General features: G+C 50.6%; 1 protein-coding gene across 3 annotated transcripts in view; it reads left to right on the top strand.

Annotated features, from left to right (window-relative positions):
* dll4 (delta-like 4 (Drosophila)) overlaps positions 1-24,801 on the top strand; it is a 98,248-nt gene that overhangs the window by 2,065 nt on the left and 71,382 nt on the right. For all 3 annotated transcript variants that reach the window (XR_010018644.1, XR_010018642.1, XM_063053418.1), the window contains exons 4-9: positions 1,698-1,961; positions 4,209-4,269; positions 4,389-4,519; positions 5,319-5,488; positions 6,409-6,628; positions 15,156-15,876. Coding sequence is in view for 1 of the 3 variants with exons in the window: in XM_063053418.1 (XP_062909488.1) it covers positions 1,698-1,961; positions 4,209-4,269; positions 4,389-4,519; positions 5,319-5,488; positions 6,409-6,628; positions 15,156-15,876 (1,567 nt within the window). In the remaining 2 variants the exon portion in view is untranslated. The remainder of the gene's footprint in view (positions 1-1,697; positions 1,962-4,208; positions 4,270-4,388; positions 4,520-5,318; positions 5,489-6,408; positions 6,629-15,155; positions 15,877-24,801) is intronic.

The following is a 24,801-nucleotide window of genomic DNA, read 5'->3' as shown; positions in this document are numbered from 1 at the left end:
GGGAACACTGGATTCTGCTGTCTCCATCACCCGGACCTGCTGTCGTTGTCTCCGCAATCTCCTGACTTCATCAGTCCAGGATCTGCTGGTGCCTGAATCGCATGATCACCGTCCGGGATCACTTCGCCGGAGGGGAACTCTCTATCTCGAGGGCCTTCCTTCGCCACCCCGTCAGTATATCCGTTTCTTCAAGATGCCCTCGCACTTTGAGTTCAGGATCCGTTGCTCCAGTCCCCCTTTCCTGGTCACGCCAGCTCATCATCCCCAGGTCACTCCCGGAACTGCACGTTTCTCCGTGCTGGTATCTACATGCCTCGCACTCCGGGGCCTCATCCAGCGCATTCCAGGCCTCATCTCCCTATCACTCCGAGATCCTTATCACTCCAGGATTAACGCACTTCCAACACCTTGGGCTGATATATGAATCCGGGTACAGACTGGCCTGCCATTCGGGCATTCGTGTGTCTTCGTCGCCCTGGGACCCCCGCCGGGATCAGTGTCTCCACCCACACTTCGGGCTGTGTGACCCCATCGTTCCGGGATCTGCGTGTGTTCCACCGGGCCCACACCAAACAGCAAGATCTATGAGCTGTGCTTCTCCCTCGGCCTGCGCGTCTCCTCAGCGATCTGGGATCTGTGCGCCACCGCTCCAGGATTACATCAGGAGATCTATTTCCCCGAATTTAGGATCTAAACATTTCATTCCGCAGAGTCTCTCCTGTTCAGCCCACTTGGAAACTGAAACGTGTCTTCCCTAAAACACGGCGTCCGTTCTCCCTACTGTGCTGGGGCTGATCCCTTACGTAAAACAAAATCCACCCCCAGTAAAATGAAAATTAACTATTAGTCCAGTACTTCCCAGGTTTGGAAGGGTTGTTCAGCACGAGGCAGAATTGCCCCTGGTTCGGATGTGATCACCCACGCCAGCCCGTCACCACCATGATTTGTATCTTGTGAAATATCACTTCGTCCGTCCTTTGATCCTGGTTACGAAATCTGCGGGTTGAGTAGAATTCTGACCTAGTGTCTAATTTTGAGGAGATGCAGTGATATTTCAGTTTCCAAAACAAAACACAGATAAAATCAGAAAATGCGAACAGTATCAACGCAGCACACGTCCCGCTCGCTGACACCTGCCCTGGCACGTAAGCACCGTGCCCTGTAACGCGCCGGCTGGCACGACGCTCTGTCAGATCGGAGCCAATCCCGGCGTCCTCTCTAACCAGTCTCCCCGGGGAATGCGCGCGTTCCCCCGGCTGCTCCGCTTTCCTCCCAGACCCCAATGACATGTCGGGTCCCGTGATTAGGTTAGGGTTAAATCGGGCGGCAGGGTTCCAAGGGCCAAATACACGCTGTATCCTAATTACTTGTCGGTAAGTCATCACCAGCGTCTTTGATCCTCTCTCGGACTGGTCTGAACATCCTTTCTGTTTACTGCGGCCTGTCAGATGTGTCTGAGCGTCCCTCGGCTGGTTTCTCATTCCCAGGTTATTGTGCCGAGACGGGCCGCTCCAGTGTCCTGCCTGCCCACCGAGCCCGATACCCAGGGTTGACTGGAAGTCCTTAAAACTGGCAGGCGATTGTATGTGCGGGGGTTCAGCTGGGGATCCCGGGGAAGGACGGTGTGTTTTATTCTGGTCTTGCCAGGAACTGGCGGCGCGCTTGCCCTGAGTTAACCCGCTTGTTTCTACGCGCAGATGTAACCAGCCCTGAGATGCTGATCAGCCGTTTTGCTATCCAGAGACACCAGTCTGTGAACGCGGTCTGGTCCCGGGACGTCCAGCGAGTGGGCCATACCCAGCTGCACTACTCGTACCGGGTGATCTGCACCCACCACTACTACGGCGAGGGCTGCTCCCATTACTGCCGGCCCAGGAACGACACCTTTGGGCATTACACCTGTGGACAGGAGGGGCAGCGGATCTGTATGGCCGGATGGGAAAATGAGTACTGCACACAGCGTAAGGCTGGGGCAACGGGGACGGGGAGAGGGGGAGAGGGAACGGTGTCACATAACATTGTGAGAGCTGGTTATTATTGCGGCCATTCAGGAAAGGCCGCCGCAGTGAAGGGGGAATGGGGGTAGAGATCAGAGGGGTTTACATACTGAAACTAGCAGTTATTACTGACACGAGATTATTACAGGCCGGGATGCTTGCACAGGGCGCTGAACGCTGTTACTCTCGCACGGGCGATTTAAAACCCCGCACTCAGGGATTACACGGTGGGACTGTCACTGTTCATTGTATTGGAGTGGCCCAGAGGCCTTTCCACTGGAGACCAGGGTGTTAATAACGGCACTGTCCAAGCAACTAGTCCCCGGTGACAAGGCATCTTGTCAGCAGCAGTAACACCCCGTCGCCGGAGACTGGCACAGGAACCAGGGTGTGATTTACTGGTTCTTCGGGGTAGATTGTACTGCTTCCAATGGAAACACGGGAGACTGCAGATGCTGAAATCTGGAAAAACTCTTCTGGAGAGGATATCAACCCAAAACAGTCCATTTTCCTTCTGGAATGCTGCTCCTCCACCTGCTGAGTTTTTCCCAGTAGGTTGTTTGTTGGGACTTTGGAAGTACTGGACCGCTGGTTTAAAGGCATCACCTCGGCCTGTTCCCCCACTAACCAGTCAGCGTGCATTTCTTTGCTCAGGACTCCCCCTGTGTACTTGTATCTGTGCTGGGCAGCTTCAGTTTGCTCCTGTCACTGTCCCCGAGGACACGCCGGCTGTATTGAATTGGCACTGGGTATGGTCACCAGCAATTTCCTGTGTGTGACCAACTCCGGAGAGAGGGAGGGGGCTGTCTTTGCAGAAATGTGCGTGGGTTTTGTGGGGCTGCCGACACCCCCGTGATTATCACAGGAGAGGGCTGCAGGGCTCTCCACAATGGACTAGGAGTAGAAGCCAATGCTGCCTGTGCAAGGATACAACTGTCGCTGTGCACAGCACATACTGTCAGAGAGGGTAATTGAGTGTACAGGTTGTCAGATGGTGCTGGGTGACTTGCACATCTCTGGTTATATTACTCAACGTTATTGTCCTTTGCCAACGTGGAGCTGCAGGATTATTACTTAGGCTGGAGGTGGAGTGGATGTGAGAGAGAGAGGACGGGGCAGGACACGAAGTGTGATTGCGAGCTGTTACTGTTACTGACACTCGAGTCACTGGGGGTCATTTTTCATTGTCACTGTTCCTCCCACCTCCGTTACTCAATACTACGCTCCACATTCCTTACCTATAATATTGCATTACCTTCAGCCCTTCATTACCTCCCATCCTGTCACAACTTCCACTCTCCTCTCCTCCATCTGCCTATCACCCTTCCTCACCCGGACCCACCTGTCACCTGCCAGCTCTGCTCCACCAGCTACCTCTACTCTTTCAGTCCAGAAGGAGACGCGAGCTGAAATGTCAATTGTCCAATTCCCGCCATGGTTGATGCCTGACCTATTGAGTTCCTCCAGCTTTGCATGTGTTCTCCAGATTACAGCAAAGCATTTCTGCTGCTTGCTCGCAGACTCTCACTCGGATCCATTTGTGGCAGAGGATGTTATTGGTATTGTGATGGGATTTGTTACTGACACTGAGTTCTTGTGGAACCACAGGTTATTAGAGTTTCACTGGCATCCTTAAAACTAACTTTTAGTGGAGTTTATTACCAGCAAGTACAGATTTAAAAACAAATTACAAACAACAGAAGCTAGAAATCTGAAACAAGGACAGAGAATGCCAGAAATACCGAGCAGGTCAGGCAGCATCTGTGGAGAGAAAAAACAGGATTAACATTTCAGGTGAAGGACCTCCAGTAGAACCTTATCAGTTCCCATGAACAGTGTGCCACGTGATACATAAACTCTGTTTCAATCTCCACCATCTCTGACCTGCAGAGTGCTTCCAGAATCTTGTGTTTTCATTCAGTATTAGTGGGGTCTTGGATCGGCCGCCATTGCTGTAGTTTATTATTTGTCTGGCAGCTTTTCACTGCCGCTGTTTCGGGGTTGGTCATGAGGAAGACATTATTGCCAGTTGTGTCTATCAGAGCTGGGGCAGGGTGAGGGTGTTTCTGGGGTTGGGAGGTACTGGGACTGTACCTTGCATAGCTGTCACTGAGGGTCCGCTGCAGGCTCTGGACTGGAAGATATTAAGGCGTTAACGCCATCACAGATCGAGGTGTGATTTAACACTGACCTTCCTGTCTGTCCTTGCAGCAATCTGCCGAACTGGGTGCAGCACACAGCGTGGATTCTGCAATCGACCGGGTGAGTGCAAGTAAGTTACTGGTGGGCAGGAGGCGTGAGCTGGCGGTGCCAGCCGCGTCCGTGCTTGGCGTTCTTCCACGCGGTTCTCAGGACAACTAACTGTATTTTTCCCTCTCACTCTCTCTTGAGGTGCCATTATGGATGGCAGGGAGATTCATGTACTGAGTGCGTGCGGCACCCGGGCTGTCTACATGGGACTTGTGACCAACCCTTCCAGTGCAACTGTAGAGAGGGCTGGGGCGGACTCTTCTGTAACCAGGGTGAGTGAAGTCCGATCTGAGGTAGTCCCCACCACCATTTCACCAGATCCGCAACCTCCAGTCCAGCACGAAGCCCATCTAAACCTTGGTCAGACAAATCATTCACGGATCACAGAAGCAAACCCTTCTGTGTCAGCCCCAACTATTAAGCACCTTGCACTAATGCCAGTTCATTCACATTAACTGCCCCCAGATTCCTCATACTCCCCTGCACGCTGGGGCCATTGACAATGGCCAGTAAACCTGCCAACCCGCGTGTCTTGATGACGTGGCTGGAAAAGGAGTGCCCGGGAGACACCCAGACAGGAACATGCAGACTGCGCACACACACAGCACCCCAGGTCGGGATTCTGGCACCGTGAGGCAGGACACCACGTGTCAGCTCCCAAACTCGGATGTTGATTGAATCGAGCCAGGTTAGATTGAAGAGCCTCGCCCTATAAGCACCCTCCCAGAGTAACTGAAACAACCATTCTGATAGTGAACAACTGCTGGTTACTTGGTTTTACTAATGAATGAACGAGGAGCAGACGTCAAATCCAGCCAGAGGTGCTGAGCGATTAACCCTGAGTGACCTATTCAATGTGGAGAAAAGCATAAAGGGTTACTCTCACCTCACCACCACTCTTCCGAGGGGACAAGAAAGAACACCATCCCGATCCCGTAGTCCCACCTCGCTTCCTCTGGGATATTTGAAATGCAAGGGAGGAACAGTGAGGATGCTGTTGCCAAAGTTGGCTTGTACTGCTTGTGAATTGTGACTGATGTTGCTCCTCTTCCCTTTCTGTGCCGGTAACAGATCTCAACTACTGCACCCACAACAAGCCCTGTCTGAACAACGCCACCTGCACCAACACCGGGCAAGGCAGTTTCACCTGCACCTGCCAGCCTGGCTTCACCGGCGTCCACTGCCAGTCTCCCGTGCCCAAGTGTGGCAGCAGTCCTTGCAGAAATGGAGGAACCTGCACGGTAAGGGACATCTCACTCTCCAGCTTTGCTCACCTCAACCAGCTTGCAATCCTCGTCATTCTCCAGCACGACAGGCCAGGGCGGAAAGATCTGTCCAATTATGCGGGGGGGGGGTGCTGTCCCACAGCAAGGGTGCATTCACTCAGAATCGGGCTGCGGGGAGAAGGATCACTTTGGAGGGAGACACTGTCCCACAACGAGAGGAAGAAACAAAATGCTGGAGGAGATCAGCCAGCCACAAGCATCCTCTACGGAGGTTGATATTTCTGGTTGAGATGTTATCTGGTCCAGGTAGAGGGTCTCAACTCAAGATGTTGTCTGCCCGTTTCCCTCCGCAGATGCTGCCGGACCTAAGGAATTCTTCCAGCATCTGCGATCTCCCGTGTCTCTTGATTCATAGAGAACTGGGGTGATTCCCTCATGGAGACACTCTGTCCCAAGGAGAGGGTGAAGTCACACAGGGCAAGGGTGATCCCACCAGGGAGTGAATATTCCTTCAGATGGCCATCAAGGGGAGGGGAGTACAAAATGAAGAGAAGCTCTTCGTAAAGAGGCAAGGCCAGAGTTTGGGCTTTAAAGTCATAATCAGGATGGATAAAGAGTACCCCCACTTCAATCAGTACACACAGGCTCTGGGGAGAGAGGAAACGTTGGGGCTCTTTCATCCTCACTGCAAAACCTGACTATATGATTAATCTGCTCAAACCACTTGTGGTTCCCAACGGCTGTGTTTTCCAGGGGAATTCATCATTTAGGCTGAGCTACTGCCTCTTCTCTTGGCTCTGTCCCCCTGCCCTGCCCCTCTCCACTGTGTCAGTTTAGCTGAGAGTGGTTGCTGTAGGACGTGGGTGATATCCTGGCAGCGTAGAGAGTCAGTGAGATGCGCTGGTGTTCCTAACGCTGTGGCTCTGTTGTTGCAGGAGTCAGAGGAAAGATACCACTGCTCTTGCCTTCCTGGCTATGATGGGCAGCAGTGTGAGAACAGTGCCCTGACCTGTGCTGACTTCCCCTGCTTCAACGGTGGCTCCTGCTATAGGACATCACGGGGAGCCTCTTACATCTGTAGCTGTAGACCCGGCTTTTCTGGCACCAACTGTGAGCAGAAGGTGGATCGATGTTCCAGGAGCCCCTGTGCAAATGGTAACGTAGTACTGTGTTTCTCCTTGTAACTGTATCCTCAACAGGGAAGTGTGACACGTGGTCAACAAGATCACTGTGGCATTAGTATGTCCATGCTGTGTTAATCCATGATAAATCCCACGCCCCACTCATTCCTGAAATCCTGCTGTAAATCCCAGACTAATCCCACCCCCCACTCATTCCTGAAATAAATCCCAGACTAATCCCACTCCCCACTCATTCCTGAAATCCTGCCATAAATCCCAGACTAATCCCGCGCCCCACTCAGTTTCAGAGCAGCCCTATCCTTTTCCAGGTGAAATCTGAGGAAGAGGCTACCAACCCTAACCCAGATCCCGAGGCAGCACAAGTTCCACTTACGACTGTCCTCTTCAAGACTCGGCAACCCCTTACAAGTATATCGGTTTACATTAGACTGTCAGATATAGGAGCAGAATTAGGCCATTTGGCCAATCATGTCTACTCTTCCATTCATCATGGCTGATCCAATTTTCCACTCAGCCCCAACCCCCTGCCTTCTCCGTGTATGCCTTCATGCCTTGACCAATCAAGAATCTATCAACATTTGCCTTAAAGACTTGGCCTCCACAGCTGCCTGTGGCGAAGAATTCCACAGATTCACCACTTTCCAGCTAAAGAAATTCCTCCTCATCTCCGCTGTAAAAAGACACTCCTCTATTCTGAGGCTGTGTCCTCTGGTTTTAGACTGACCCACCATAGGAAGCATCTTCTCCACATCCACTCTGTCAAGGCCTTTCATCATTTGATAGGTTTCAATGAGATCCCCCCTCATTCTCCCGAATTCCAGTGAATACAGGCCCAAAGCCATCAAATGCTCTACATATGAAAAGCTTTTCACTATGGGAATCATTGTGTGAATCTCCTTTGAAAAACTCTCACAATACTCCAAGTGAGGCCTCACTAGTGCTTTATAGCTTCTCAACGTTACATCCTTTCTTTTATATTCCAGTCCTCTTGAAATGAATGCTAACGTTGCATTTGCCTTCCTCACCACCGACTCAATTGTAAATTAACAGAAGAACATAAGAAATAGGAGCAGGAGTAGGCCACACGGCCCATCGAGCCTGCCCCGCCATTCAATAAGATCATGGCTGATCTGTCCGTAAACTCAGCTCCATCTACCTGCCTTTTCCCCATAAACCTTAATTCCCTTACTGTGTAAAAACCTTTAGGGAATCCTGCACAAGGACTCCCAAGTCCCTTTGCACCTAAGTTTTTTGTATTTTCTCTCCATTTAGAAAATAGTCAGTCCTTTCATTTCTTCGACCAAAGTGCATGACCATACACTTCCTGACACTGTATTCCATCTGCCACTTCTTTACCCATTCTCCTAATCTAAGTCCTTCTGTAGCTTTACTTTCTCAAAATTACTTGCCACTCTACCTGTCTTCATACCGTCAGCAAACTTTTCAACAAAGCCATCAATTCCATCATCCAAATCATTGACATATCATGTAAAAAGCATTGGTCCCTACACAGATCTCTGTGGAACACCATTAGTCGCTGGCAGCCAGCCAGAAAAGGCTCCCTTTACTCCCATTCTTTACCTCCTGCCAATCAGCCACTGCTTTATCGATGCTGGAATCTCTCCTGTAATACCATGGGCCCGTAGCTTGTTAAGCAGCCTCATGTGTGGCACCTTGTCAAAGGCCTTCTGGAAATCAAGAGCACAAGAACCAATTCTCCTTTGTCTATCCTGCTTGTTATTTCTTCAAACAATTCCAACAGATTTGGCAGGCAAGATTTTCCTTTGAGGAAACCTGCTTTATCATGGGCCTCCAAATACCCTGAGACCTCATCCTTAATAATCGACTCCAACATCTTCCCAACCACTAAGGTCAGACTGACTGACCTATAGAAACATAAAGATCTACAGCACAATACAGGCCCTTCAGCCCATAAAGATGTGCTAACCATGTACCCGACTCTAGAAACTGCCAAGAATTTCCGTACTGAATAGCCCTCTATTTTTCTAAGTTCCATGTACCTATCTAACAGTCTCTTTAAAAGACCCTATTGTATCCACTTCTACCACCTTCCCTGGTAGTGCATTCCATGCACCCACCACCCTCTGTGAAAAACTTGCCTCTGACATCCCCCTTGTACCTTAAAACGATGCCCCCTCGTGTTAGCCTTTCAGCCCTAGGAAAAAGCCTCTAGCTGTCCACACGATCAATGCCTCTCATCATTTTATACACCTCTATCAGGCCACCTCTCATCCTCCGTCGCTCCAAGGAGAAAAGGCCAAGTTCACTCAACCTATTCTCATCAGGCATGCTCCCCAATCCAGGCAACATCCTTGTAAATCTCCTCTGCACCCTCCCTATAGTATCCACATACTTCCTACAATAAGGAGACCAGAAATGAACACAATACTCCAAGTGGGGTCTAACTAAGGTCTTGTATAGCTGTAACATTACCTCACGCATCTTGAACTCAATCCTGTAGTTGGCGAAGGCCACACACCATAGGCCTTTTTAACAACACTGTCAACCTGTGCAGCAGCTTTGAGTGTCCAATGGGCATGAACCCCAAGATTTCTGATCCTCCACAGTGCCAAGAGTATTATAATCCGTCTTCAAGTTTGACCTACTAAAATGAACCACTTCACACTTGTCTGGGTTGAACTCCATCTGCCACTTCTCAGCCCAGTTCTCCATCCTATTGATGTTGCGCTGTAATCTCTGACAAACCTCCAGACTATTCACAACACTCCCAACCTTTATGTCATCAGCAAATTTACTAACCCATCCGTCTATTTCCTCATCCAGGTCATTTATAAAAATCACAAAGTGGAGGGGTCCCAGAACAGATCTCTGAGGCACACCACTGCCCACCAGCCTCCATGCAGAATACAAACCATCCACAACCACTCTTTGCCTTCTGTGGGCAAGCCAATTCTGGATCCACAAAGCAAGGTCTCCTTGGGTCCCATGCCTTATTACTTTCTGAATGAGCCTTGCATGGGGAACCTTATCAAAAACCTTACTGAAGTCCATATACACTACATCTACTAATGTGTTTTGTTACGTCTTCAAATAATTCAATCAAGTTTGTAAGGCATGACCTGCCCTTGACAAGGCCATACTGACTATTTCTAATCATATTATGCCTCTCCAAATGCTCATAAGTCCTGCCTCTCAGGATCTTCTCCATCAACTTACCAACCACTGAAATAAGACTCACTGGTCTATAATTTCCTGGGTTATCTCTACTCCCTTTCTTGAACAAGGGAACAACATCTGCAACCCTTCAATCCTCTGGTACTTCTCCTGTCCCTATTGATGATGCAAAGATCATCGCCAGAGGCTCAGCAATCTCCTCTCTCACTTCCCACAGTAGCCTGGGGTATATCTCGTCCAGTCCTGATAACTTATCTAACCACGCAAATACAAGGAAATCTGCAGATGCTGGGAATTCAAGCAACACACATAAAAAATGCTGGTGAACGCAGCAGGCCAGGCAGCATCTGTAGGAAGAGGTACAGTCAACATTTTGGGCCGAGACCCTTCGTCAGGACTAACTGAAAGAAGAGATTGAAAGATATTTGAAAGTGGGAGTGGGAGGGGGAGATCTGAAATGATAGGAGAAGACAGGAGGGGGAGGGATGGAGCCAAGAGCTGGACAGTTGATTGGCAAAAGGGATATGAGGGGATCATGGGACAGGAGGCCCAGGGAGAAAGAAAAGGGGGGGGCGGGGGAGCCCAGAGGAAGGGCAAGGAGTTATAGTGAGAAGGACAGAGGGAGAAAAAAAATAATAATAATAAATAAATAAGGGATGGGGCATGAAGGGGAGGTGGGGCATTAACGGAAGTTAGAGAACACTGACTTCTCCAACTTCTGTTAATGCCTCACCTCCTCTTTGTGCCCCATCCCTTATTTATTTATTATTATTTTTTTCTCCCTCTGTGTCTCTCACTATAACTCCTTGCCCATCCTCTGGGTCTTGCCCCCCCACCCCTTCTTTCTCCCTAGGCCTCCGTCCCATGATCCCCTCATATCCCTTTTGCCAATCCCCTGTCCAGCTCTTGGCTCCATCCCTCCCCCTCCTGTCTTCTCTTATCATTTCGGATCTCCCCTCCCCCTCCCACTTTCAAATCTCTTTCAATCTCTTCTTTCAGTTAGTCCTGACGAAGGGTCTCGGCCCGAAACGTTGACTGTACCTCTTCCTAGAGATGCTACCTGGCCTGCCGCATTCACCAGCATTTTTTTATGTGTGTAATTTATCTAACTTAATGTTTTTCAAAAGCTTCAGAACATCCTCTTTCTTAATGTCTGTACACTCAAGCAATTCAGTCCACTGTAAGTCATCTCCACAACTGCCAAGGTCCTTTTCACTGGTGAATACTGAAGCAAGGTATTCACTAAGTATCTCTGCTACCTCCTCCGGCTCCCTGCACCTGTTTCCACTCTCACTCCTGAGTGGTCCTAATCTCACATGGCTCATCCTCTTGCTTGTAGAATGCCTTGGGGTTTTCCTTAATCCTGCTCACCAAGGCCTTCTCATGGCCTCTTCTGGCTTTCCTAATTTCATTCTTGAGCTCCTTCCTGGCACCCTTGTAATTTTCTAGAGCCCTAACAGTACCTAGTTTCTTGAACCTTTCATAAGTTTTTCTTTTCTGCTTAACTAGATTTTCTATATTCTTTGTACACCATGGTTCTTTTACCCTACCATCCTTTCCCTGCCTCAATGGAACATACCTACGCAGAATGCCATGCAAATGTTCCTTGAACAGTTGCAATATTTCTGCCGTGCATTTCCCTGAGAACATCTGCTCCCAATTTACATTCCCAAGTTCCTGCCTAATAGCACATTTCCCCCTACCCCAATTAAATATTTTCCCAAATTTTCTGCTCCTATCCCTCTCCAGCGCTATGGTAAAGGAGATAGAGTTGTGATCACTCCTCCAAAATGCTCTCCCACCGAGAGATCTGACACCTGACCAGGTTCATTTCCCAATACCAGATCAAGTACAGCCTCTCCTCCTGTAGGCTTATCTACATATTGTGTCAGGAAACCTTCCTGAACACACCTGACAAACTCCACCCCATCTGAACCCCTTGCTCTAAGGAGATGCCAGCCAATGTTAGGAAAGTTAAAATCACCCATCACAACAACCCTATTATTATTGCACTGTTCCAGAATCTGCCTCCCAATCTGCTCCTCAAATCCATCTGGCAGACTGTTTCTTTGCTCTATCATCTGCCTATCCTTCCTCATAAACACCTCACAAGCTGTCACTACTTGTGCGCCAACTGCCCCATCTTCTGCCTCTTCACTTTGGTTCCTACCTCCCTGCAAATCTAGTTTAAACCATCCACAACAGCATTTCAAACCTTCCTCCCAAGATATTGGTTCCCCTACAGTGTAGGTGAAACCTGTCCCACTTGTGCAGGTCAGCCCTTTCCCAGAAACGGTTCCAATGATCCAAGAACTTGAAACCCTGCCCCCTGCACCATCTCCTCAGCCACTTATGAATTGACTTTATTTCTTACATCCTTCACATACGTGAGGAGTAGAAGTCTTTATATTATGTCTCCATCTAAATGTGCCATGTGCAATCATAGTACTTTATAATAATTTATAATAAATAGAACAGTCAATGAAATACAAAGTACACTCAAGTTAGCGTGAGTTCATCGGTCTGATGGCCTGGTGGAAGAAGCTGTCCCGGATCCTATTGGTCCTGGTTTTTATGCTACGGTAGAGCATGCTTCATGCTTCCCAGATGTAACAGCTGGAATAGATTGTGGTTGGGGTGACTTGGGTCCCCAGTGATCCTTCAGGCCCTTTTTACACACCTGTCCTTGTAAATGCCCTGAATCATGGGAAGTTCACAACTACAGATGCGCTGGGCTGTCCACACCACTCTCTGCAGAGTCCTGTGATTGAGGGAAGTACAGTTCCCATACCAGGCAGTGATGCAGCCAGTCAGGATGCTCTCAATTGTGCCCCTGTAGAAAGTTCTTAGGATTTGGGAGACCATAACAAACTTCCTCAACCATTTGAGGTGAAAGAGGTACTGTTGTGCCTTTTTCACCACACAGCTGGTGTGTACGGATCACGTGAGGTCCTTGGTGATGTGGATACCGAGGAACTGTCATCTGCACCATCTTCCTGTTCTGACCTTCACTAGCTCGTGGCACCGGGAGTAATCCAGAGATGACCACCTTGGAGGTCCTGCTCTTCAGCCTTCTGCCTAACTCCCTAACCATACTGCACAGGACCCCTACCCCTCTCCTGCCTATGTCACTGGCATCAATATGTACCACGACCTCTTTGCCTCTCTCTCTTCTTCAAGAGTGGAGTGACATTTGCAATTTTCCAACCTTCTGGAACCATTCCAGAAGCCAGTGATTCCGGGCTGTAGGGGATTGTAAGTTGTAAGTTTTGAAGTTTTGTCTCCACTACAAAGGTTCAACTTTAGGGATAGTCACAGAGCATGGTAGGGTTTGTAGAGTAACACATTAGAATGATTCAGATCCCTAAGGCAACTGCTCAATCGGTTGGGAGGGCGGTGGAATAGAAATGTCCCTTCTACAGAAAGGGACAAATTTGGGATATAAAGCCATGATTGCTGTGGATAGAGATTTTAACCCCACCCCTCAAGCTCTGAGCATATATTTTCACTTTGAAATAAGCACTGGTAGTGGGAGGCAGTGGACAGGGGGAGCAACAGGGGGAGCCTCACTGAGAACAGGCCATCTCTCTCACCTGCCCAGCAGCCGTCTTTCTGCTTCCCAAGGACTGGGAAGTCTGAGCGGTTCCTGGGCTCTGACCCCACATCCAAGCCACAGCAAAGAGACTGTACCCGTCCCCCGTCATGGGGATGATACTTGGAAACAACTGTCTCACTGTCGGGGTGGGGGGGGGCTGACTGTAAACTTACCCAGGGAGCTGATCACCTCAGGAGCCTGCACCAAATGTGGAACCCTGCCCTTAACCCACATGCAGAGTCAGAGAACATAGGGGCAAGTAAAGGCTATTCAGCAAAGCTGCCTTATCCCCCCCCATCTGAATATGTTTCTTGCTTTCTCCTCCACACCCACTGGTGCCACTTGAATCTAGAAAAAGTCTTCAGTGACTTGCCCTTCAGAGGAAAGAATTCCCTTAGCATAGAAATCTCTCCACGTCTGACGTAAATGTCCTACCCCCTATAATCACACTACCCCCACCCCCCTCCAAACCAGGAAAATCATCACCCTCACATCTAACCTGTCTCGCCTCCTCAGAACTTTTCACATTTCACTGGAATTTACTCTCACCTCCACACCAGGGCTTCCCAACCTGGGGTTCACTGACCCTTGCTTAACAGTGTGGCAAAGTTTGGGGTCCCCTGCTCGACGCTCCAGTTAATCGAATGTTTCCCTGTATGGCAGTTTCCCCACCTCCCCTGCCTGTTCGGTGAACCCAGCACCAGTTCACATTTTGGAAATTACACACCACTTAACCATGGTCAGAGGTCACTGACATCGACTGTCATTGCGAGGTGAATTGGAAGGATAGATAGGGGAGGAGTGCAGGAGGAAAGGGAGGGAAGGGGAGAGAGTTTGAGGAGGTGGGGGTGGTTTTGGAGGGAGCTGTGAAGGTGGAGGGGTTGGGGTGGGGGTGGGGGGAGTGAGAGGACATGATGGGACTGGTGAAAGGGGAGGTGGAGGGGGTTTTGGAGGGAGCTGTGAAGGTGGAGGGGTTGGGGTGGGGATGGGGGAGTGAGGGGACATGACGGGACTGGTGAAAGGGGAGGTGGAGGGGGTTTTGGAGGGAGCTGTGAAGGTGGAGGGGTTGGGGTGGGGATGGGGGGAGTGAGGGGACATGACGGGACTGGTGAAAGGGGAGGTGGAGGGGGTTTTGGAGGGAGCTGTGAAGGTGGAGGGGTTGGGATGGGGGTGGGGGGAGTGGGGGGAGTGAGGGGACATGACGGGACTGGTGAAAGGGGAGGTGGAGGGGGTTTTGGAGGGAGCTGTGAAGGTGGAGGGGTTGGGGAGGGGTTGGGGTGGGGGTGGGGGGAGTGAGGGGACATGACGGGACTGGTGAAAGGGGAGGTGGAGGGGGTTTTGGAGGGAGCTGTGAAGGTGGAGGGGTTGGGGTGGGGGTGGGGGTGGGGGTGGGGGGAGTGAGGGGACATGACGGGGCTGGTGAAAGGGGAGGTGGAGGGGGTTTTGGAGGGAGCTGTGAAGGTGGAGGGGTTGGGGTGGGGATGGGGGGAGTGAGGGGACATGACGGGACTGGTGAAAGGGGAGGTGGAGGGGGTTTTGGAGGGAGCTGTGAAGGTGGAGGAGTTGGGGAGGGGTGGAGGGGTTGGGGTGGGGGTGGGGGGAGTGAGGGGACATGACGGGACTGGTGAAAGGGGAGGTGGAGGGGGTTTTGGAGGGAGCTGTGAAGGTGGAGGGGTTGGGGTGGGGGTGGGGGGAGTGAGGGGACATGACGGGGCTGGTTAAACGGGAGGTGACCGTTGGACTCTGCTGCCTGATCCAGACTGTCTGACCCACCTCTCCCCTCTTGCAGGAGGCCGGTGCCTGGGTCTGGGACTGACCCGCATGTGCCACTGCCCCCCAGGATTCGCCGGCCAGAGCTGTGAGATCAACATTAACGACTGCGCCCCGAACCCGTGCCTCCACGGCGGCAGCTGCTTGGACCAGGTGAACGGTTACCACTGCCTGTGCTCCGCCGGCTACACGGGCCGGAACTGCGGCCAGCGGCTGCCCGCCGACTGCGACTCGGCATCCTGTCAGAACGGCGGCACCTGCCACGCCGGCCTCTCCAGCCGTGGCCCCGTCTGTCAGTGTCCCTACGACTTCGTGGGCCGGTGGTGCGAGATCTCCGTCCAGGAGCCCAGCCCCTCGCAGAAACACCGGCAGCTGCCCAGCCCTGTGCAGTGGCAGCTGGTGTCCCTGGGCTGCGGCATAGCCGCGTTCGTCCTGTTGCTGCTCGCCCTGGCGCTGGCCGTCCGGCATTTACGATCCTCGGCCGGACACCGGCCTCAGCCGCGGCTCGCCAACGCCATGAACAACCGCACGGACCCGCAGAGGGACAACTTGATCGTGGCCTCGCAGCTGAAGCTGGCCGGCCTGGAGGTGAATTGTGGGCCCGAGCGGGGCCGCCCGCATTGCAAACTGACCAACTGCGCCGCCGAGCTGGGCCGCAAGGGGGAGGCGTCGCTGGAGCTAAAGGGCCACAAGAGCGAGCGGGGACAGCTGGAGGAAAGCTTGCCCCTGGCTGGGCCCCGGTAGGTCTGGGGGCAGGTATTTCCCCGTCGGGGTGTGGGAACGAGGGATCTAAACTCCCACCGCCTGGCCTGTGTCCTGACCTCCACCTCGTTCAGTCAGCCTCCTCTCCCTCCCTAACCTCCCCCCTTTCACCCCCCACATCGACACCACCCCAACCCTATGCTCTCAGTTCTTTCCCCTTTGACAGACACTTCACCTTTCATACGCCACCCCCTCCCACCGTCCACTTTTCCCAGCTTCCCCTTCCACTCCACTCTCTCACCTCCTCCAGTACACCTCCCTCCATCCCGATCTGACCCACCACACTGCATCCTGCCAGGGTCACGGTACTGCAGGGCGGAAGCAGCTCAGCTCCGCGGTACGCTGTGGGAGGGGTGGGGATGAGGGTGAAGCCCATGGGTGGAACTGACTGAGCGACATTGAGAGAGTTCTCTGCAATGGGATGGACTGAGCCGTGGATGGGTGGTGCTGAAGGATTTCTGCACTGTTGGGGAGGACATTCTGTGGGGGGGTTAGTATCTGAATGACCGGTGTGCCTGTGGGAGGGGCAGTACTGAGGGACCACTGTGCCTGTGAGAGGGATATTGCTGAAGGAACATCACACAGCTGGGAGACTCTAAAGGAACTCTGCACTGTCGGATAGGCAGTACAGCACCACTGGGGAATACTGCATCGTGTAAGGGTGCAACGTCACTCAGGGAGTACTGTATTGTGTAAGGGTACAGCATCACCGGGGAGTACTGCATTGTGTGAGGGTACAGAATCACTCAGGGAGTACTGTATTGTGTAAGGGTACAGTGTCACTGGGGAGTACTGTATTGTGTGAGGGTACAGCATCACTGGGGAGTACTGTATTGTCTAAGGGTACAGCGTCACCGAGTACTGTATTGTGTAAGGGTACAGCGTCACTGGGGAGTACTGCATTGTGTGAGGGTACAGTATCACTCAGGGAGTACTGTATTGTCTAAGGGTACAGCGTCACCGAGTACTGTATTGTGTAAGGGTACAGCGTCACTGGGGAGTACTGTATTGTGTGAGGGTACAGTGTCACTGGGAGAGTACTGTATTGTGTGAGGCTACAGTGTCACAGGGAACTGTATTGTGTAAGGGTACAGCATCACTCAGAGTACTGTATTGTGTAAGGGTACAGTGTCACCAGGGAGTACTGTATTGTGTAAGGGTACAGCATCACTGGGGAGTACTGCATTGTGTGAGGGTACAGTATCACTCAGGGAGTACTGTATTGTGTGGGGGTACAGTATCACTCAGGGAGTACTGTATTGTGTGAGCGTTCAGTGTCAGGGCAGAGTACTGTATTGTGTAAGAGACACTGGCGGGAAAGACGGCAGAGCAGCAGTGGCTGGAGTTTATGTGAGAAGTGAGGAATGTGCAAGACAGGTATGTTCCAAAAAAGAAGAAATTTTTGAATGGAAAAACGATGCAACTATGGTTAACAAGAGAAGTCAAAGCCAAAGTTAAAGCATAGGAGAGGGCATACATGGAGGCAAAAATTAGTGGGAAGACAGAGGATTGGGAAGTTTTTAAAAGCTTACAGAAGGAAACTAAGAAGGTCATTAAGTGGGAAAAGATTAACTATGAAAGGAAGCTCGCAAATGATATCAAAGAGAATACTAAAAGCTTTTTCAAGTATATAAAGAGTAAAAGACAGGTGAGAGTAGATATAGGACCAATAGAAAATGATGCTGGAGAAATTGTAATGGGAGATAAGGAGATGGCGGAGGAACTGAACAAGTATTTTGCATGAGTCTTCACTGAGGAAGACAGCAGGATACCGGACCCTCAAGGGTGGCAGGGAAGAGAAGTGTGCGCAGTCACAATTACGACAGAGAAAGTACTCAGGAAGCTGAATAGGCTAAAGGTCGATAAATCTCCTGGACCAGATGGAATGCACCCTCGTGTTCTGAAGGAAGTAGCTGTGGAGATTGCGGAGGCATTAGCGATGATCTTTCAAAAGTCGATAGATTCTGGCATGGTTCCGGAGGACTGGAAGATTGCAAATGTCACTCCGCTATTTAAGAAGGGGGCAAGGAAGCGAAAAGGAAATTATAGACCTGTTAGCTTGACGTCGGTGGTTGGGAAGTTGTTGGAGTCGATTGTCAAGGATGAGGTTACAGAGTACCTGGAGGCATATGACAAGATAGGCAGAACTCAGCATGGATTCCTTAAAGGAAAATCCTGCCTGACAAACCTATTTCAATTTTTTGAGGAAATTACAAGTAGGCTAGACAAGGGAGATGCAGTGGATGTTGTATATTTGGATTTTCAGAAGGCCTTTGACAAGGTGCCACACATAAGGCTACTTAACAAGATAAGAGCCCATGGAATTACAGGAAAGTTACATACATGGATAGAGCATTGGCTGATTGGCAGGAAACAGAGAGTGGGAATAAAGGGATCCTATTCTGGTTGGCTGCCGGTTACCAGTGGTGTTCCACAGGGGTCCGTGTTGGGGCCGCTTCTTTTTAAATGTTGTACATCAACGATTTGGATTATGGAATAGATGGCCTTGTGGCTAAGTTTGCTGACGATACGAAGATAGGTGGAGGGGCCGGTAGTGCTGAGGAAACAGAGTCTGCAGAGGGACTTGGATAGATTGGAAGAATGGGCAAAGAAGTGGCAAATAAAATACAATGTTGGAAAGTGTATGGTTATGCACTTTGGCAGAAGAAATAAATGGGCAGACTATTATTTAAATGGGGAGAGAATTCAAAGTTCTGAAATGCAACGGGACTTGGGAGTCCTCGTACAGGATACCCTTAAAGTTAACCTCCAGGCTGAGTCAGTAGTGAAGAAGGCGAATGCAATGTTGGCATTCATTTCTAGAGGAATAGAGTATAGGAGCAGAGATGTGATGTTGAGGCTCTACAAGGCGCTGGTGAGACCTCACTTGGAGTACTGTGGGCAGTTTTGGTCTCCTTATTTAAGAAAAGATGTGCTGACGTTGGAGAGGGTACAGAGAAGATTCACAAGAATGATTCCGGGAATGAGAGGGTTCACATATGAGGAACGTTTGTCCGCTCTTGGACTGTATTCCTTGGAGTGTAGAAGAATGAGGGGAGACCTCATAGAAACATTTCGAATGTTGAAAGGCATGGACAGAGTGGATGTGGCAAAGTTGCTTCCCATGATGGGGGAGTCTAGTACGAGAGGACATGACTTAAGAATTGAAGGGCGCCCATTCAGAACAGAAATGCGAAGAAATTTTTTTAGCCAGAGGGTGGTGAATCTATGGAATTTGTTGCCATTGGTGGCAGTGGAAGCCAAGTCATTGGGTGTATTTAAGGCAGAGAATGATAGGTATCTGAGTAGCCAGGGCATCAAAGGTTATGGTGAGAAGGCGGGGGAGTGGGACTAAATGGGAGAATGGATCAGCTCATGATAAAATGGTGGAGCAGACTTGACGGGCCGAATGGCCGACTTCTGCTCCTTTGTCTTATGGTATAGCGTCACTGGGGAGTACTGTATTGTGTAAAGATACAGCGTCACTGGGGGAGTACCGTATTGTGTGAGGGTACAGTGTCACTGGGGAGTACTGTATTGTGTGAGGGTACAGTGTCACTGGGGAGTACTCATTGTGTAAGGGTACAGTGTCACTGGGGAGTACTGTATTGTGTGAGGGTACAGTGTCACTGGGGAGTACTCATTGTGTAAGGGTACAGTGTCACTGGGGAGTACTGTATTGTGTGAGGGTACAGTGTCACTGGGGAGTACTGTATTGTGTGAGGGTACAGTATGACTGGGGAGTACTGCATTGTGTAAGGGTACAGTGTCACTCAGTACTGCATTGTGGGATGGTACAGCTTCACTGGGGAGTACTGTATTGTGTAAGGGCACAGTGTCACTGGGGAGTACTGCATTGTGTGAGGGTACAGTGCCACTGGGGAGTACTGCATTGTGTAAGGGTACAGTGTCACTCAGTACTGCATTGTGTGAGGGTACAGTGTCACTGGGGAGTACTGTATTGTGTAAGGGTACAGCATCACTGGGGAGTACAGTATTGTGTGAGGGTACAGTGTCACTCAGTACTGTATCGTGGGATGGTACAGCTTCACTGGGGAGTACTGTATTGTGTAAGGGTACAGTGTCACTGGGGAGTACTGTATTGTGTGAGGGTACAGTGCCACTGGGGAGTACTGTATTGTGTGAGGGTACAGTGTCACTCGGAGTACTGTATTGTGTGAGGGTACAGTGTCACTGGGGAGTACTGTATTGTGTGAGGGTACAGTGTCACTCAGTACTGCATCGTGGGATGGTACAGCTTCAATGGGGAGTACTGTATTGTGTGAGGGTACAGTGTCACTTGGAATACTGTATTGTGTGAGGGTACATTGCCACTGGAGAGTACTGCATTGTGTAAGGGTACAGTGCCACTGGGGAGTACTGTATTGTGTGAGGGTACAGTGCCACTGGGGAGTACTGTATTGTGTGAGGGTACAGTGTCACTGGGGAGTACTGTATTGTGTGAGGGTACAGTGTCACTGGGGAGTACTGTATTGTGTGAGGGTACAGTGTCACTGGGGAGTACTGCATTGTGTAAGGGTACAGTGTCACTGGGGAGTACTGTATTGTGTGAGGGTACAGTGTCACTGGGAGTACTGCATTGTGTGAGGGTACAGTGTCACTGGGGAGTACTGTATTGTGTGAGGGTACAGTGTCACTGGGGAGTACTGCATTGTGTAAGGGTACAGTGTCACTGGGGAGTACTGCATTGTGTGAGGGTACAGTGTCACTGGGGAGTACTGCATTGTGTGAGGGTACAGTGTCACTGGGGAGTACTGTATTGTGTGAGGGTACAGTGTCACTGGGGAGTACTGTATTGTGTGAGGGTACAGTGTCACTGGGGAGTACTGTATTGTGTGAGGGTACAGTGTCACTGGGGAGTACTGTATTGTGTGAGGGTACAGTGTCACTGGGGAGTACTGCATTGTGTGAGGGTACAGTGTCACTGGGGAGTACTGTATTGTGTGAGGGTACAGTGTCACTGGGGAGTACTGTATTGTGTAAGGGTACAGTGTCACTCAGTACTACATTGTGTGAGGGTACAGTGTCACTGGGGAGTACTGCATTGTGTAAGGGTACAGTGTCACTGGGGAGTACTGCATTGTGTCAGGGTACAGTGTCACTGGGGAGTACTGCATTGTGTCAGGGTACAGTGTCACTGGGGAGTACTGTATTGTGTGAGGGTACAGTGTCACTGGGGAGTACTGCATTGTGTGAGGGTATAGTGTCACTGGGGAGTACTGTATTGTGTGAGGGTACAGTGTCACTGGGGAGTACTGCATTGTGTAAGGGTACAGTGTCACTGGGGAGTACTGCATTGTGTGAGGGTACAGTGTCACTGGGGAGTACTGCATTGTGTGAGGGTACAGTGTCACTGGGGAGTACTGTATTGTGTGAGGGTACAGTGTCACTGGGGAGTACTGCATTGTGTGAGGGTACAGTGTCACTGGGGAGTACTGCATTGTGTGAGGGTACAGTGTCACTGGGGAGTACTGTATTGTGTGAGGGTACAGTGTCACTGGGGAGTACTGCATTGTGTCAGGGTACAGTGTCACTGGGGAGTACTGCATTGTGTCAGGGTACAGTGTCACTGGGGAGTACTGCATTGTGTGAGGGTACAGTGTCACTGGGGAGTACTGTATTTTGTGAGGGTACAGTGTCACTGGGGAGTACTGTATTGTGTGAGGGTACAGTGTCACTGGGGAGTACTGCATTGTGTGAGGGTACAGTGTCACTGGGGAGTACTGTATTGTGTGAGGGTACAGTGTCACTGGGGAGTACTGCATTGTGTGAGGGTACAGTGTCACTGGGGAGTACTGCATTGTGTGAGGGTACAGTGTCACTGGGGAGTACTGTATTGTGTGAGGGTACAGTGTCACTGGGGAGTACTGCATTGTGTGAGGGTACAGTGTCACTTGGAATACTGTATTGTGTGAGGGTACAGTGTCACTGGGGAGTACTGCATTGTGTGAGGGTACAGTGTCACTGGGGAGTACTGTATTGTGTGAGGGTACAGTGTCACTGGGGAGTACTGCATTGTGTGAGGGTACAGTGTCACTGGGGAGTACTGCATTGTGTGAGGGTACAGTGTCACTGGGGAGTACTGTATTGTGTGGGGGTACAGTGTCACAGGGGAGTACTGCATTGTGTGAGGGTACAGTGTCACTGGGGAGTACTGTATTGTGTCAGGGTACAGTGTCACTGGGGAGTACTGCATTGTGTCAGGGTACAGTGTCACTGGGGAGTACTGCATTGTGTGAGGGTACAGTGTCACTGGGGAGTACTGCATTGTGTGAGGGTACAGTATCACTGGGGAGTACTGCATTGTGTGAGGGTACAGTGTCACTGGGGAGTACTGTATTGTGTGAGGGTACAGCGTCACTGGGGAGTACTGCATTGTGTGAGGGTACAGTATCACTGGGGAGTACTGCATTGTGTGAGGGTACAGTGTCACTGGGGAGTACTGCATTGTGTGAGGGTACAGTGTCACTTGGAGTACTGTATTGTGTGAGGGTACAGTGTCACTGGGGAGTACTGCATTGTGTGAGGGTACAGTGTCGCTGGGGAGTACTGTATTGTGTCAGGGTACAGTGTCACTGGGGAGTACTGCATTGTGTGAGGGTACAGTGTCACTGGGGAGTACTGCATTGTGTGAGGGTACAGTGTCACTGGGGAGTACCGTATTGTGTGAGGGTACAGTGTCACTGGGGAGTACTGCATTGTGTGAGGGTACAGTGTCACTGGGGAGTACCGCATTGTGTGAGGGTACAGTGTCACTGGGGAGTACCGTATTGTGTGAGGGTACAGTGTCACTGGGGAGTACTGCATTGTGTGAGGGTACAGTGTCACTGGGGAGTACTGCATTGTGTGAGGGTACAGTGTCACTGGGGAGTACTGCATTGTGTGAGGGTACAGTGTCACTGGGGAGTACTGTATTGTGTGAGGGTACAGTGTCACTGGGGAGTACTGCATTGTGTGAGGGTACAGTGTCACTGGGGAGTACTGTATTGTGTGGGGGTACAGTGTCACTGGGGAGTACTGCATTGTGTCAGGGTACAGTGTCACTGGGGAGTACTGCATTGTGTCAGGGTACAGTGTCACTGGGGAGTACTGCATTGTGTCAGGGTACAGTGTCACTGGGGAGTACTGTATTGTGTAAGGGTACAGTGTCACTGGGGAGTACTGCATTGTGTAAGGGTACAGTGTCACTGGGGAGTACTGTATTGTGTAAGGGTACAGTGTCACTGGGGAGTACTGCATTGTGTGAGGGTACAGTGTCACTCAGTACTGCATCGTGGGATGGTACAGATTCACTGGGGAGTACTGTATTGTGTAAGGGTACAGCATCACTGGGGAGTACAGTATTGTGTGAGGGTACAGTGTCACTCAGTACTGCATCGTGGGATGGTACAGCTTCACTGGGGAGTACTGTATTGTGTAAGGGTACAGTGTCACTGGGGAGTACTGTATTGTGTGAGGGTACAGTGTCACTGGGGAGTACTGTATTGTGTGAGGGTACAGTGTCACTCGGAGTACTGTATTGTGTGAGGGTACAGTGTCACTGGGGAGTACTGTATTGTGTGAGGGTACAGTGTCACTCAGTACTGCATCGTGGGATGGTACAGCTTCACTGGGGAGTACTGTATTGTGTGAGGGTACAGTGTCACTTGGAATACTGTATTGTGTGAGGGTACATTGCCACTGGAGAGTACTGCATTGTGTAAGGGTACAGTGCCACTGGGGAGTACTGTATTGTGTGAGGGTACAGTGCCACTGGGGAGTACTGTATTGTGTGAGGGTACAGTGTCACTGGGGAGTACTGTATTGTGTGAGGGTACAGTGTCACTGGGGAGTACTGTATTGTGTGAGGGTACAGTGTCACTGGGGAGTACTGTATTGTGTAAGGGTACAGTGTCACTGGGGAGTACTGTATTGTGTGAGGGTACAGTGTCACTGGGAATACTTCATTGTGTGAGGGTACAGTGTCACTGGGGAGTACTGTATTGTGTGAGGGTACAGTGTCACTGGGGAGTACTGCATTGTGTAAGGGTACAGTGTCACTGGGGAGTACTGCATTGTGTGAGGGTACAGTGTCACTGGGGAGTACTGCATTGTGTGAGGGTACAGTGTCACTGGGGAGTACTGCATTGTGTGAGGGTACAGTGTCACTGGGGAGTACTGTATTGTGTGAGGGTACAGTGTCACTGGGGAGTACTGTATTGTGTGAGGGTACAGTGTCACTGGGGAGTACTGTATTGTGTGAGGGTACAGTGTCACTGGGGAGTACTGCATTGTGTGAGGGTACAGTGTCACTGGGGAGTACTGTATTGTGTGAGGGTACAGTGTCACTGGGGAGTACTGTATTGTGTGAGGGTACAGTGTCACTCAGTACTGCATTGTGTGAGGGTACAGTGTCACTGGGGAGTACTGCATTGTGTCAGGGTACAGTGTCACTGGGGAGTACTGCATTGTGTCAGGGTACAGTGTCACTGGGGAGTACTGCATTGTGTCAGGGTACAGTGTCACTGGGGAGTACTGTATTGTGTGAGGGTACAGTGTCACTGGGGAGTACTGCATTGTGTGAGGGTATAGTGTCACTGGGGAGTACTGTATTGTGTGAGGGTACAGTGTCACTGGGGAGTACTGCATTGTGTAAGGGTACAGTGTCACTGGGGAGTACTGCATTGTGTGAGGGTACAGTGTCACTGGGGAGTACTGCATTGTGTGAGGGTACAGTGTCACTGGGGAGTACTGTATTGTGTGAGGGTACAGTGTCACTGGGGAGTACTGCATTGTGTGAGGGTACAGTGTCACTGGGGAGTACTGTATTGTGTGAGGGTACAGTGTCACTGGGGAGTACTGCATTGTGTGAGGGTACAGTGTCACTGGGGAGTACTGTATTG

Source organism: Mobula hypostoma, chromosome 1 (genome assembly GCF_963921235.1).
Source record: "Mobula hypostoma chromosome 1, sMobHyp1.1, whole genome shotgun sequence".
NCBI classification, from domain to species: Eukaryota; Metazoa; Chordata; class Chondrichthyes; order Myliobatiformes; family Myliobatidae; genus Mobula; species Mobula hypostoma.
Note: the sequence above shows the minus strand (reverse complement) of the source record. Positions and strands in the feature narration are given on the sequence as shown.